We start from the raw sequence: 15,770 nt of genomic DNA, 5'->3' as shown, positions 1-15,770 counted from the left end.
TGAATTTATACAAATTTTTTAACTCTTTTTCAGTGTAAATTCTGAAAAGTCAGTGCATTTCAACTAGCAAGTGAATAGGTTCCAACCAAATACTTCACTTGAATTCAATTCAATATAATTTCATTATCATCCTACCAAACTAACCATTTAATATTCAAGACTCTCTACAAAGGCATAGGGATACAAAAAACATAAAAGGACTTCAAGGAACTTAACAGATTGACTACAATGGTGAGAAATGCAACACACATGGAAATGTATGACAAGGTAGGAAGTGAAAGCAGAAGGCAGAGATCAGACAAAATGTGAGGAGGAAAACAGCATTAATTACTAAGGGATGAGGCAACATTTCAAGAAAAGAAAAGGCACTTCTGAGTTGAACTTTGAAGGAAAATATGAATCCAAAAAGGCAAAGATAAGGAAAGAATGCATTCCAGACAAAAGAATAGTTTGACTAATGCATAGTGGAGAATAAAGAATGTCCTTGTGGAAAACAGGCCTGCCTTTATCCATAGAGTTTGCTGACCTTGTACCAATGGAGTTCTCTATAAAAGGGAGGTCAGTAACTGGCTCCATTGGGGTTTGAGGTGGGGAGAGGGGTGTTCAGAGGGAGAAAAGGGGAAATCTATGATAGTTCCCTCTGCTTCTCCTCATCAAGCTCAGAATCAACATGAGCTGTATCCTCTCATGGACAGTTTCACGCCACAGACTACCTACCAGGATACTTATTTGTTCATCAACTCCTTCCCACAGGGGACTTTTATTCTGACTTATTAAGAACAATAAACAAAATCTGAGTCAAAACAACTAATCTAAATTTATACAATATGATTTTGGATATTTCATTTGAAAACTAATCATACATTTAAGTATTTTAACAAAATACATTTATAATTAGAACTTGACTTTTAATCAATGTAATCTAAGAAATGTTTAATCTAAAATTAAAAGTCCTTTAAAAAATGCCAAAGGAAAAATAATAAAAAATTTTTAAATCCCAAAAATCTTTTTTTTGCCCTTTAGAATTGTTAAGGCAAAATATTAAAAATTAATCTGACAATTGTGTTACTAACAAATTTTCTAATGGAATTAACATTTTTCTGTTACAAAGGTATTCATATATACTTACTTTGGACTAAAGCAAAATGTAATTACTGACTTTTCATATGGTAATAAAGTTCCTTCATTGGGGATACAGGCAATAAAAGTGTTAACATCTATATTTCTCATTCTGCTTATGTAACTTAAATCTTGCAATGTGTCCTCTATTCCTTGTTGAAGATTTGTACCCTATATTGTAAAACCAAAATTAAAAGAGTTAAGAAAAAATAACATAAAAGGTTTTATGATATAACATAGAATCATTACTATAGCTCCACAGTGTATAAGAAAAATTATAGGTCATTTCTTTTTTCAAATATTTATAAATGAATATTGGGGTCAAAAAGAAGGCAAATTATAAAATTAAAACAATAAATCTTCCTGCAAGAGAACAGATAAGAATAAGAATTATTTAGAAAACTACAGTTTATTAAGAACTAGAATTATTCAGCTTTTGTTCATCAGTGTGTATACACATATATGCCTATTCAATATGTGCATTCACATATATGAATGTATGTATATGTGCACATATATGATTCAAATTAATCTAGTGAGGGTGGAGACTGATCAGGAGATCCCAGATCAATTGAGTTCTCTCCCAGTTCATTTAATGAAATTAAAGAATTTAAGGGGCAAATAACAACACTAAGACATCATGATTTTAAAGAAAGTAAGTTTTAATAGTATTTATACTTTGTAATAAAGATTTACATTTTATTAGTCTTTTAGGAAACAAGTTCGTTCAGAGAATAAATTTGGCAGAAGCAAATACAGATGCAGAGTATAGCGTGAAACAATGAGCAGAATACAGACATCAAGGAGGAGAAAATAACCACTGAGCTGCCTTGAACATCTGTGGTCCCTACATCTATCCCCTCTTCTAATGCACTTAACCTATATGAGTGGGGAAAGTGGGCATAAAACTTATTGAGGAGATGATTTATGGTTACTGTTCTTTTTATGTTATTTCAGGAACTGCCTTTACTTTGAATGCAAATGGGAGCTTATAAGCAATAGTCTTAGGAGAACCCATCCACAGGAATTACTAAAAAGCTGTGGTTTATTCGGTTATATGTGTTCCTCTGTGTATATACACATATATACAAATAATAAACATATCTTATCTATGTGCACATATCCTCAACTTGTTCTTCAGAGTACTTTGAACTTGATAGCCCTCCCCAAAGGGCCCCCCACTTGCAAGTACCAGGAAAGGATGAAGATAGAGGAGAATGGGGTTGGGAGAGCTACATTTGTATCATTGTTATTTTGTATAAAGAACAGATTCTCTGGAGGTTACCACCAAGAGACAACCATAGTGAAATAAACTAAATTAGGATAAACAACTTAACTATTTCAAAAACCAAAAGATTTGTTCTAATTTTGGTTAAGACCTATAGGTGCTTTCAAACCATATTTTTTTTAGGTTTTTTCAAGGCAAATGGTGTTAAGTGGCTTGCCCAGGGCCACACAGCTAGGTAATTAAGTGTCTGAGGCCTCATTTGAACTCAGGTACTCCTGACTCCAGGGCTAGTGCTCTATCCACCATGCCACCTAGCCACCCCCACTTTCAAACCATATTAAAGCTACTCAGCTAATTTACCAGTTCTTCTCCAACTGCTTCATGCTCCATCACTGCTACCCAACTCATTTGCTCAGGACTGTTATTATATAGAATTGCGTGCTCAATCTTTGATGTCCCAAAGAAGACAGATCCAAATTGTATGCACTTCAAACTTTTTTCCTCGCTCTTGTCTAACAGTTCAATAATTTGTTGAACAACATGGGCTTCAATCTTTAAAAATCTTTCTTTACCATCCTGTAAACTCACTCTAATAAGAATAGAACAATAAAATAAAAATGTTTTATTAATTTTTATAAGTGAAAGAAGCAAAAATATACTTTATTTGACCACAAATATCAGATTTAAAAGAAGTTGCCTATGATATTAATTAGATAACTATCTATTAATGAAATTGAAAATATCTTGCTCAATAAACTATAGCATTCCAACCCTGTCTGTGAACACAGTGAAATATGGTATTATATGATAAATCTCTTTATTTCCAGAGTAAAACAAAAAAGTCCAAGACTGTTGAATGATACAAGCAAAACCTCTCTTATTCAAAGAATAGTTTTCCCACCTCTCCCATCACAGATCATCCCTTCTCTACCAAAACATAAATTCACACTTCTGAATGTTCTCACTTGTTTCCCAAAATTAATATGTCTTTTTAAATTCATTCTCTCATTTATTCTTTTAGGAGACTGAATTTCCCTATCTTGACCAGGTTCAAAGGGCAGCAACTAGTGCTGATCAACCCAAAAGGTTTGACCTGCTGTGTTTCTGAGGGGGGATGGTTTGTTCCCATTCTAGGCAAGCTGGTGCCACCTCCCAACACCCATACCAGCAGTTGAGGCTTACCATATTGGTGACAGACTTAGTTCAGAATCCCACTAAGTTCAACAAGGTCCAGTCATTTTCCTTCCTCTCTGCTCTGAACTCTATTTCCTTCATTTAGCCTCATCCAACATTGTTACTCTTCCTACCAAAGCTCATATTCAGTTATTTAATGGAAAGAGACTAGAGACAAAAGATCTGGGTTTCAATTGCCATTTACTACCTCACAAAGTATTTTCAAAAGAGGAAGTAGGTAGAGTTTACCAACATTTTGGTAAAGTATATTTAAGAGTGATCCCTTTAAATTGGTTTCATTTTAAGGGAGTAGGAAGTTGGCCTTAGGAATATGGCTTTAATTTTTTATTTGACTTCCTTGGTCTCTTGAGGCATAAAAGTTCCATCTTATGGGAAAATGGAGGTCTAAAGGCTTTAGAGTAATTCTTAATAAGTATTGTCAACTGCTGGGATAAACATAGGAATGACGTGAAATACTATTCTTTTCAAAATTAATTAGAAAATGTGTACTTTTTAAAGTAGGAGGATGTCAAAAGATTATTTAGGAGCACATTTGGAATTACCTATGATTTCTCCATCTAGAATGCTCCCCAAAATTTAATTGAATGTCTAAATGCTGAATTTGCATTGGGTTGATTTTCCATTCCCTCATCTATAACATAAGCTGTCATTTGTTCTAGGAACTCTGCCTTATCTACAGCAATCAACATTACATCCTTAACATACACAGCAATCAACATTACATCCTTAACATACTGGCAAACATCAATAGTCTCAGAAATTGAGGCTTCTTTTAGCCTTCAACCCATCAAATAGAGATAATATGGACAATTCAAGTAATCCTGAGGAAATACAGTAAAGTTCTACTGAATTTTTATGTTGTTAAAACAAATTGTTTCTGTTTAGTCTCAGAAACATAAATAAAGAAAATGGTACTGAAGAAATCAATAGCTCATACCACTTGACTAATGTCTGGGTTCTCTAGACTACCATATTGTCAAGATTAGGAATAGCCCTTAGCAATGAGCTGAAGAAGTTTGTTCAACTCCAAATAATCTACTTTAAATTACCATTTTCTTCATCAGTCACAGAGAACAATTATAAGAAGAGTCTATGTAGCAAAGTGTTTCAGTCCAAGATACAAACAGGTCTTCCATCCACCTCCCCTGAGGAAGCATGTTTCTTCCAGCTCTCAGGGAATTTCCCTTTACAATCCTCAATGGAAACCAGGCCACCTAATGAATATGTTGAGAGGTCCCTGATATAATAACCATAACAATAATCACACTTATAATTTGAAGGTTTGAAAAATTTTCACATATTCCAATTTATCCTCACAACAACCTTATAAGGCAATCTACTATTGTTGTTCAGTCTTTTTCAGTTGCATGTGACTTTTCATTTGAGATTTTCTTGGTGAAGATACAGGAATGATTTGCACAGTCACACTAGCCTGAATGTCTTGCCAAGATGTGAATTCAGGTCTTCTTGAGTCTTAAAAATTACTCTATACCAACTTATCACTTATATGTTTGGTAATGCCTTTCCCTCCTTTTCCCCATTGAGCCACAGTAATTCAGGAATATAGATTGCAGTCCCACTGTGGTCATTCATGCTTCCTTAGAAATCCTGAACCTCACTCTGCTGTGACAATAGTCTCTCAATTCTGGATGCATTGGCATACTTCCAAAAGATCAAGTAGAGCAGAAGAATAACCAAGATAGGCAAATATAGATATATGACCTAAGTCAACAATCTAAAATGTGATAGCAAGGCTTCTATATTTAATGAAATAAGAATGTACTCACTTTGCCAATTCACTAACAATTCTTGGCTTATCTGTACACATACAAATTTTAATATTCTTTGATGATTTAGGGTCCACAACTCCACTAGTTGGTTGTATAGTGATAGGTAAATTCCCTTCATAATCTATGTTAAATGAACCTAAGGGAAACATAAAAGCAGGTATTTAAATTTGGAAATATAATCTAGTCAGAAAATACATATTTACTATGTGCCACAACTATATAAGTACTGACTGTATTAAAAAGGTAAAAACAGTTCCTGCCCTCAAAAAGCTTATGTTCAAATGAGGAAAACAACATGCAAATAGATATAGCAAGAAATATAAAGAGTAAATAGAAGGTAAATTTAGAAAAGATGTCTCCAGTCACTGGGAGCAATGGGAAAAGGGAATGGCAGAGGAGGAGGTCTCAGCAAAGCCTTGAAGAAAGTCAAGGACCCAAGATGAGGAAAAAGGAAAAATGATCAATGTTGGAGAGACTGTGGGAGGACTGGGACATTGATGTATTGCTGATGGAGTTGTGAACAGATCCAGCCTTTCTGGAGAATAATATGGAACTATGCTCAAAGAGCAATAAAACTGCTCATACCCTTTGATGCAATAATTCCAATTCTAGGTCTATATCCAGAAGAAATTAGTTTTGGGGTTTTTTTGGGGGGGTTAGGTTTTTGCAAGGCAAATGGGGCTAAGTGGTTTGCTCAAGGCCACACAGCTAGGTAATTATTAAGTGTCTGAGACCAGATTTGAACCCAGGTACTCCTGACTCCAGGGCCAGTGCTTTATCCACTGTGCCACCTAGCCACCCAGAAATAGTTTTAAAAAGAGAAAAGTCCCACATGTTCCAAAATATTCATAGCAGTTCTTTTTGTAGTTGCAAAGAATTGGAAATTGAGGGAATGTCCATCAATTGGAGAATGGCTAAACAAATGATGGTACATGAATACTATGGAATACTATTGTTCTATAAGAAATCATAAATGGTAGGACTCTAGAAAAGCATGGAATGAATTATGTTGATAAAGGGAGTAGAACCAAGAGAACAATGTACACATCAACAACAACATTGTGAGACGAACAACTCCTCTCAGCTGTCCAGAGAATTAGGACAACGGTATTTGACTGACTATAGGCTATATTATCCCCATCCAGAGGAAGAAAAACAAAACAAAAACACAAACAAAACACACACACACACACACACACACACACACAACAACAACAACAACAACAACAACAACAGCAACAACAACCTTTTTGAATCTAATGAACACTTTATAAAAATTATCTCTTATGTATCTCTTTCCCTTAACCCTAATTTCTCATACTGAAAATTACTAATTTATAAACATGTTTATCAAAATATGTATGTACAATGCTAACCTGACTGTTTGCCACTGAGGAAGGGGGGGAGGGAACATGGAAGGAAATTTTATAACTTAAAATTATACATCTGCATATGGATGAAAATAAAAAATTTTTTTTAAAAAAGAAATAAGAAAGCCAAGGACTATAAGAGGTATAGGTCTTCAGAAAGAGCCTTCCAAGTATGATAAACAACTAGTACTAGAGCAAATAAATGTGGCTTGATAGTAGATCTACAGGATATAATAAAGCTTAAGAGGACTAGAAAGGTAGATAGGAGTCAGGTTGTGAAGAGCTTTTAATGATAAACAGAATATGTGATTCTGGTGGTTACCAGGAACTACTGGAGTTTATTGAGTAGAGAAGAGTGACATGATCAGCCAATGTTCCATCATTTTGGCAGTTGAGTAGATGGTGAATTAGAATGGGAAGAGTCATGAGGCAGAGAGATAAGTTAGGAGGCTACTGCAATTATACAAGCAAGAGATGATGATAGCCTGAACAAGAGTGGTGGCAATGGAAAGGAATAGAACAGATATAAGAGATGACTTGACAACATGTTGTGCATGTGAATGTGAAGTTAAAAAGTTAGGAGATGAGTATGACAAAAAAGGTTGCAAGTCTAAAACACTGGGAGAATAGTATTGCCCTCAAGATTAATAAAGTTCAAAGGAGAGGAGGATTTAATAGGAAAGATAATTATTTCTATTTTCAATGTGCTGAGTTTAAAATGCCTAAAGACATCCAGTTACAGTTGTCAAATAGGCAACGGACAAGAGTTCAGGAGAAAGACCAAGACTGGATATACAACTCTGAGAATTATCAGAATAGCAATGATAAATGAACCAATGGGAACTAATGGAGTCACTAAATGAGATAGAATAAGGAGGAAAAAAGGAAAGGATCATGGATACAGCCTTGAGGGTAACCATGGTTAGCAGATAATTAAAATGAGCCACCAGACAGGAAGGAAGAAAGTCAACCGACTACAGAAAATTGCTAAAAGACTGTTTCTGGGAATACTAATATAGATGGTTTGTTGAACAGAAAGGTTAAAGCAGAGAGTGTTATCAACCACTCAAATTAAGTTTATAATTTAGCAATCTTATCACTGGCATAAAAGTTCAAGATATTCAGCATCTTTGCAGTCCAGCTAGAACTAGTGTCCACAGAAATGTGAAATAGTTCCTGGAATTTACAAAGATATTCTCTCCTTCAGAAAAATATTATCAGTAATATAAAGCAGCATTTCTTCTGCTATGCCTCAGATATATAAAATTCCCTTTGAAATAATAAAAGAGTATTTGTTAGACAACCTAGAAAATGAATTTTAATTTATGAAAACTTCTGAAAAGCTCTATGTGCTTGTCATTTATGACTTTTTTTAATTTCAAAGAATATTTTCTACATTTGATTACAGGACAATTTGTGTTTTTTTAATTAATTCATTTTGTTTGGACACAATAGCTTTTTTTAAACAATAACAACAAAAAAATCAAACATATATGTCACAAAGTATATTCCCAAAGAAAATGTAAACACCTAATAGTATGACTATAACTTTTTGAAAGCACATGTCCTTTTCCAATCTTTCATTTCACTTGTTATTAAGTAAAGAAAGAATGTTTTAATTTATAGAGTGTTATCAACATTGTCATTTTGATTTGAATCTTCTTGTCTTTTACTATTATTCTTATTTAACACTATTTGATAATGCATAGTATATGTTGTCATTTTTGAAATTGTACCATTTTTAATCAATCAACATTTATTAAACTTTTACTTTAAACTTGACACTGGGATACAAAGACAAAAATAAAATGTTCCCTCAAGTAACCTACAATGATTCACATATCTTCCTATGTTGCTCTGAATTATTCATATTCATTATTTCTTAGAGCACAGTATTTTTCATTACATTCATGCACCACAATTTGCTCATCATCCCCAAATGAGTACATTGTTTATGACTAGGTTTTTTGTTATTATAAATAATAATGCTATAAATTTGTACAAATTGGTACTTCTTGTCATTAACCTTCTTGGGAAAATAAATTCACAAATGAGATATCTTTGTCAAAAGGCATAAATTAGCATTTGGTCACTCTTCTTGCATAATTCTAAATTGTTTTCTAAAGCAGGTAGACTAGTCTTCAGATACATAAACAATAAATTAGTGTGCCTGTGTTCCTGCAGTCTCTCTATAATTGATCATTTTTTCAATCTTAAGAATTTTTGCTAATTTGATTTGCATTCTCCAATTGATAGTGGTTTAAAGTATTTTTCCTAGATGGCAGTTGAAAGTTTGAATTTCTTTCAAAAACTTATGTTCTTTGACCACCTCTCTACAGGGGAATGTCTCATTAATTCTATAGATTCATTTCAATTACCTATAGATTTTAGAAATCAGGCTTTTACTAAATGTTTAACTTAAATTTTCCCCCAATCTATATATTTTCTTCAAATTATAGCCATATGAACTTTATTTGCTGCCAATCAATTTCTTAGAAAACAAATAGCTAATTAAATTTTCATTATTAAAAATGAAACAGTTAATAAAGAAACAGTATTGTAATTAGTCAAAGTGCTATCTCTGTCACATACTATCTTTGAGCAAGTTACTTCATCCTCAGGCATTACAGACTGCAAATCTACACTGATGTAGAGACTTTTCTACATTGAAAGTTATCTATAATGATAAAATTATTTCCCTCAACCAAATACATGCATAAGTATTTATGTGTGTATGCATATATCACATACATGACAAAAATAATACTCCTTTAGTGTCCAGGCCTTATTTTAAAATTATTTGATGTCATTTACCATTTCCCCTAAATTTTCGGTTATTTTAAAATAACTAATCTAAAATTATACTTGAAAAAAAACAACAAAGCTATATATATAATGTGCTTGCCCTGAAGGAACTCTAGGAGGGACAAAATCACAACAAATTCCCAAGGACAAACTTGGTGAACTCAATAACCTTTCAGAGCAAGTTAAACAATATCATTTTGTTATTTTATTGCTTTATATTATATTTTATTAATATTATTTTATTTTATTAATCTTTTTCTAAACCTGAAATGGAATAAGCTAAAATAAAATCATATGTATATAATTTCTTAGAGAATAAAAGAAGTATTTTTGGAATAGGTGTTTTGGTATATAGTTTTTCAGGAAAGAGAAGGCATCTGAGCTCACTTAAATCTCATTCCATAAAATTAAAGTCATGAATAAATAAGAACCTTTGTGAAAAAGTTTACAGGAGGAAGGCAGGCAGAAGGCATAGATGGAATTTGAATAAGACCAAAGAGATGCCATTCAAATCTGCATGCATGCATGCATGCATATATATATGTATGTGTGTGTGTATATGCATATATATATATATATGTATGTATGTATGTATAAAGATGACTGCATAATTGCTTAATTCTCCCACAAAGATAAATCCAAGCATTACACTTTGGACAAGTAATTTGATCTAAATCTTACTTTCCTCCTATGGAAAATGGAGTTTATTATATTTTTATTAGCTAGCTCATGGATTATAAGGAAGGTGCTTTATAAAAAAAATGAATTTGATAAAAATATTCATCTCCTAAATACAGTGCCATAGACAAGCATTTGTAGGCAATAGTTAGAATAATATAATATTAATTTTTATAAGAATGAGAAACGATCAACTCCAAAATGAATCCAACTCCAAGAAAAAAATTTTAAAAAGGACTATGTGCGTATGTGTGTGTGTATGCATGCAACAATTTTGATTTCATTCATAAGAGAATAATTATAATTTTCCAGATAATAATGCCTGAAGTATTGCAAGTACAACAATTGGTAATCCAAATGCTATTGACATAAAAAAAATATTCATAATATGAAAAGTTTACATGTACTGCTTTTTTATAAAACAAAAGAAGGAAAATAGTATAAACACCAAACTACAGTCCAATTATTTTTTTATTTTAGAACAAAAGAATTGATATTCATACTAAATGGCAATAGAGTGCATCTATAATGAGGGTTGAAAAAGAGAATGCACAAAGTGGCCATTCCTGCCTCTGACCACATATATAATTCAGGAATATATATTTTATATATTATATTTTTATTATATATTATATATTGACTCAAGAGAGTCAATAACTGAGTGGACTTAAAAAAAAAAAAACTAACTTCCTCTCTGTGTGTCACTTTCATTCTGGCCTATCATGGGGTGAGGAGAAAGAGCCACCCACTATATGTCCTACCCCATCAACTATGCATCTGTGGGCACAGGACCAATTTATCCTGTGTCCTGCCTGGGCAAACCTGATCCTGGGGTTGGGACTGCCTCCTCTGGGTTTGTTACTCTCTGACATCTTAAGTACGTCTACTCTGAGATGGATGTCTGTCTTCAGATTTAGGGTTATTTTATGTGAATAAATGGCTCAAAGATTTTATATCACAGTAGATGAATAAGCCAAATCCCCTGGACCCAACCCCAGGAAACTTTCGTATTGTAAAAGGAAAGAATTGAGCCAAACAACCACATGAGCTTATTCCAATGAGTTTAATTCTGATAAACCTCATGTATTTAATCCATTTGGGAAGGGACAGGGTTCCAAACCTGTTTGGAGTTGATCAAATATAGGCATTGTTCGTGGACAGAAAACTAATTGTCCTATCATCATGTGAGTTTTTAAACTCTGTTTATTTGGTATTGGAGGAGAAAATAAAAAAATGTGATGCCCTTTTTTTAACCCCTGGAGAGATTTTATCAGACGGCCCTATTGGTTAGAAGAGACCCACTAGGGGCAGCTAGGTGGCACAGCCCTGGAAGTCAAGAGGACCTGAGTTCAAATCTAACTTCAAATGCTTAATTTTTACTGAAATTTGTAACACTTAACAATATTTCCTTGCAAAAATTTTTAAAAAAGGAGAGATCCACTGGAGAATTCTAGGTATCCTATGAATACAGACTGAGAGGTAGGTTTTTGCCCAGACTTTCTATAAGATTATCTTATATTTTTCAGTGATGCTTAGAGAAATTTTGGTGCCCAGTGTTCAGCCCTGAAGTTGAATGATCCTACATGTTAAAAAGAATTATGGAAGCATTTTTACTCAGAATGAGTCAATTGAATCTCAGAAAAGAACATAAAGTTATGCTTTAAGATTTATATAAACATTAAAATACTGTTAAAGGAATAATGAAGTAATGGAGTTTACTTTATTAAATATTCATCAGTGCCTCAATGAATTCATCAGATGCCTCATCTTGTGAAATTCTTGCCAGCTCCCAGAGTTACCACAAAAAGGATCAAACCAATGAGCTAGAGAACTTTCTCTGAATCTTTCCTTCACTGCAGAGAAGATCCTGCCTCAGTGATTGGTGATTCACTAGCCCAGGTCATCATTTCTTTTTGGGTCCTATCATGCTCACTTCACTCATTAGACTTTTCTACCTCCTCACCAGCTGACTTGGACCCATGAACGTATTTTCCTCTCCTCTCCTCTCCTCTCCTCTCCTCTCCTCTCTCCTTTCCTCCTCCTCTCCTCTTCTCTCTGGTTTCCCATTATGTATAATCTTCATCTGTTAAAATATAAACCCCTTGTGGGTAGAACTGTATTAATTTGTTTATCCTTGCATCCTTAACACTTAATACAGTGACCAACAAAAGACAAGTGATTCATGAATATTGGTTGACTGATGTAATAGATTAATTGAAAGAATAAAACAAGATTCCATGGAACATAAGAAAAAAAGAAGGCACACCGACAAAAGATCAAGAGAATGATTAGCAAGGGACCTGATTCTGGGTTAGTTCTAATGGCAAAGGAACAGAATGCAAAATTCAAAACAGAAGTAGGTCTGATGTCTGTGGAAATTAATTATTAAACTGTTTATGTCCTTTGATACAGAGATCCCACAATTGGATTTATACCCTAAGGAGTGCAACAATACCCAAAGGGGCAAAAAAAAAAGGTCTTTGAACAAAAACATGGCAGCACTTTCTGAGATGGCAAAGTTGTGAAGAAACAAGGGTGTGCCAGTGACTAAGGAACTGGTGAACTAACCATACTAATAATAGAAAACTATCAGGCTGTTGAAATGATGAATTTACAAAGAACTCAGAGAAACCTGGCAAGACCCCAAATGTTACAATTAAGAATCAAAAGAATATACAAAATGAAAACAAAATATGAAGACAATACTAAACAGTAACAAAACTCAGGTAAAATATAATAATTTAGCATTCAATTATCAAAGTTAAGCATCCTTTCTTAACAAATGATGAAGCACCATCTGTAATCTCTGTTCCCAGAGGAAGCTCAGACTACTGATTCTCCTAAACTCAGTTCTGAGCTGCATAGGCTAAGTCAATCAGGTGCCTTTACTACTTTCAGTATTAATATGGTAAGCCTCCAGAATCAGAGGGTCACCAGATTTTCTAAGGAGACACAAACTGGCCTCGGTGAGAAATGGAGCAGGTTAAGGTTTCTATGTCAATCAGAGTGAGACAGCATGTGAGGTGAGCAGCCCCTATCTTTATAGCCTAGGTGAATTAAGAGGCCAGTCTATACAAAATACAAAATACAGGCAATATTTGCTCCCAAACACTAATAAATCCATTTTACTTAACTTCTTTGGGTGAATGTACCTGTTAGGTCTGGTTTAAATTGTTTTTGAAAAGTCATCTGCAATATCAAAACAAAGTTAATGATAAAAAATAATTTTTTTAGTGCTCATTATAGAAAGTCAGAGACAGGGGTGGCTAGGTGGCACAGTGGATAGAGCACTGGCCCTGGAGTCAGGAGTACCTGAGTTCAAATCTGGTCTCAGACATTTAATAATTACCTAACTATGTGGCCTTGGGCAAGCCACTTAACCCCAGTTGCTTTGCAAAAACCTAAAAAAAAAGTGGACATGAAAGTCAGAGACAAAGATTATCTAGAATTCATATGCTTTTGGACACTACATTTATTACTTAAATTAAAAGAAATGTTAACCACAAACACACATACATCACTGAACTTCAAGTCAAGAAAGACCTGCCTGTAGACAATAGTCATGTGACATAGAGAAAGAGTTGTCAAATATGCCTCTCCCAACACTTGAATACATCTGGAACCAGATTAAAATATAATTGAGGTGGGGGAGGGCAGAGCCAAGATAGCATGTGAGGGCAGGATTTCCCTGAAACTCATTCCCCCAAAAACTCCAAAAGTCCTCAAATTATGACTCTAGCCAAACACACAGAAAGACTGAGTGATACAATTTTCCAGTAAGACAACTTAGAAGTTCTGTGGGGAAAGGTGAGTTTCACCAGGACCAGGGTTTGGGAAAAAGTCACATAGCGCAGTCCAGGGATCACCAGGAATAAACTTGAAGAGGTGGTCAAAGAACTCTGCTACACCAGAGGGCAGGAGCACTGGCCTCGGAACAGCCCTGCAGTGAGAAGCTGCAGCAGGAATAGGTAAGTCAGCCTGCAGCCCACAGACAGTAAGGGGGTAGGGGCAGATTGCAGAAATCTCTCTGCTCTCCCTATGGCAGGACTCTGTTGTTTGCACACACTCAGCTTGCTGTTTGGGCTCTCATACTAAGATAGCTAGCAGGAACCCTCCTCTCAGCTCCAGGGCTGAGGGAAGCACCTGTGGTCATCTACATATCAAAGCACAGGCAAAAGAGCATAAGACCTTGGAGGAAGAAAGATCCCAGCAGGGTGTCCCAAAAAAAAGCCCCAAATCCTTGGAAGTGCTGTAAATTAGTCTTAGGCTGAGGAAATGAGAAAAACAAAAGAAAAAGAAGAATCTGACCATGGAAGATTCAAAAGACAACAAGATCAAAGCTTCTGTATCCAAAGTCTCTAAGAGAAATAGGAAGTGGGCTCAGGCTATGGATGAGCTCAAAAAAGACTTTGAAAAGCAATTAAGGTAGGAAGAGGAAAAATTTGGAGGAGAAATGAGAGCAATGCTGATAAATCATGAAAACCAAATCAGCAGCTTGGTGAAAGAAATACAAAAAAATACTGAAGAAAATAATGTTAAAAACAAGTTTAGGCCAAATGGAAAAAGCAAAATAAACACTTCAACTACCAGGCTCTATAGTCAGGATTGCACAGGATCTGGCAGCAAATACATTAAGGGCTCGTAGGGATTGGAATATGATATTCTGGAAGGCAAAAGATCTTGGTTTACAACTGAGAATCAACTACCTAGCAAAACTGAACATCCTCTTTCAGGGGAAAAGATGGATTTTCAATGAAACAGGGGACTTTCAAACTTTCCTAATGAGATGACCAGAGCTAAACAGAAACTTTGATCTTCAAGTATAAGACTCTGGTGAACCATAGAGGGGATGAATAAGGACTAATTATAAGGAACTTAATGATGTTGAACTGTTTTTATTCTTGCATGAGAAGAAGATATTGATAACTCATATGAACATTCTCATTTATAAAGAACTGTTAGAAGGAGCATATATAGATAGGGCACAGGAAGGAGCAGAATATAATGATATAATATAGTAAAAAGATGGAGTCAATGGGTGATAAAGGAATGTACTGGGAGGAAGAGAAAGGAGAGGAAGAAGGGGCTGAGATATTTCACATAAGAGTCAAGAAAAAGTTTTTTTCAATGGAGTGGGATAGGGGAAGGTGAGGGGGAATGGGTGAGCCTTCATTCTCATCAGAAATAGCTCAAAGAGGAAATAACATACACTTAATGGGTTATAGAAATCTATCTTACCTTAGAGAAAAATGAGGAGAAGGGGATGGGATAAGGGGGAATGGAGGGAAGGGGGGAGGGAATAGGTGATAGAAGAGAGAGAAGATTGTGGGAGAGGGTACTCAGATAAAACACACTTCGAGTCAGGGACAGGATGAAAGGAGAGAGAAAATAAGATAAATAAGTGGGGAGGAATAGAGTGGAGGTAAATACAGCTTGTAATAGCAACTGTGGGAGAAATATTGAAGCAATTTCTCTGGTGGACTTATGATAATGAAGGCAACTCACCCCAGAGACAAAGCCAGTGGAATCTGAACACAGACTGAAGTATTTTTTTTCTTTCACTATTCTTGAGGTTTCTCATCTTCT

The 15,770-nt window shown here is 34.7% G+C and overlaps 1 protein-coding gene across 1 annotated transcript in view; it reads right to left on the bottom strand.

Annotated features, from left to right (window-relative positions):
- Window positions 1-15,770, bottom strand: part of CFAP47 (cilia and flagella associated protein 47) — a 931,170-nt gene that overhangs the window by 883,976 nt on the left and 31,424 nt on the right. The window contains exons 4-6 of the mRNA XM_074210630.1: window positions 5,329-5,467; window positions 2,708-2,936; window positions 1,130-1,290 (exon numbers count right to left, since the gene is read on the bottom strand). Of these exons, the coding sequence (XP_074066731.1) occupies window positions 1,130-1,290; window positions 2,708-2,936; window positions 5,329-5,467 (529 nt within the window). The remainder of the gene's footprint in view (window positions 1-1,129; window positions 1,291-2,707; window positions 2,937-5,328; window positions 5,468-15,770) is intronic.

This window comes from Macrotis lagotis, chromosome 1 (assembly GCF_037893015.1).
Source record: "Macrotis lagotis isolate mMagLag1 chromosome 1, bilby.v1.9.chrom.fasta, whole genome shotgun sequence".
NCBI lineage: Eukaryota > Metazoa > Chordata > Mammalia > Peramelemorphia > Peramelidae > Macrotis > Macrotis lagotis.
The sequence above is the reverse complement of the archived record's forward strand: the minus strand, read 5'-3'. Positions and strand labels throughout refer to the sequence as shown.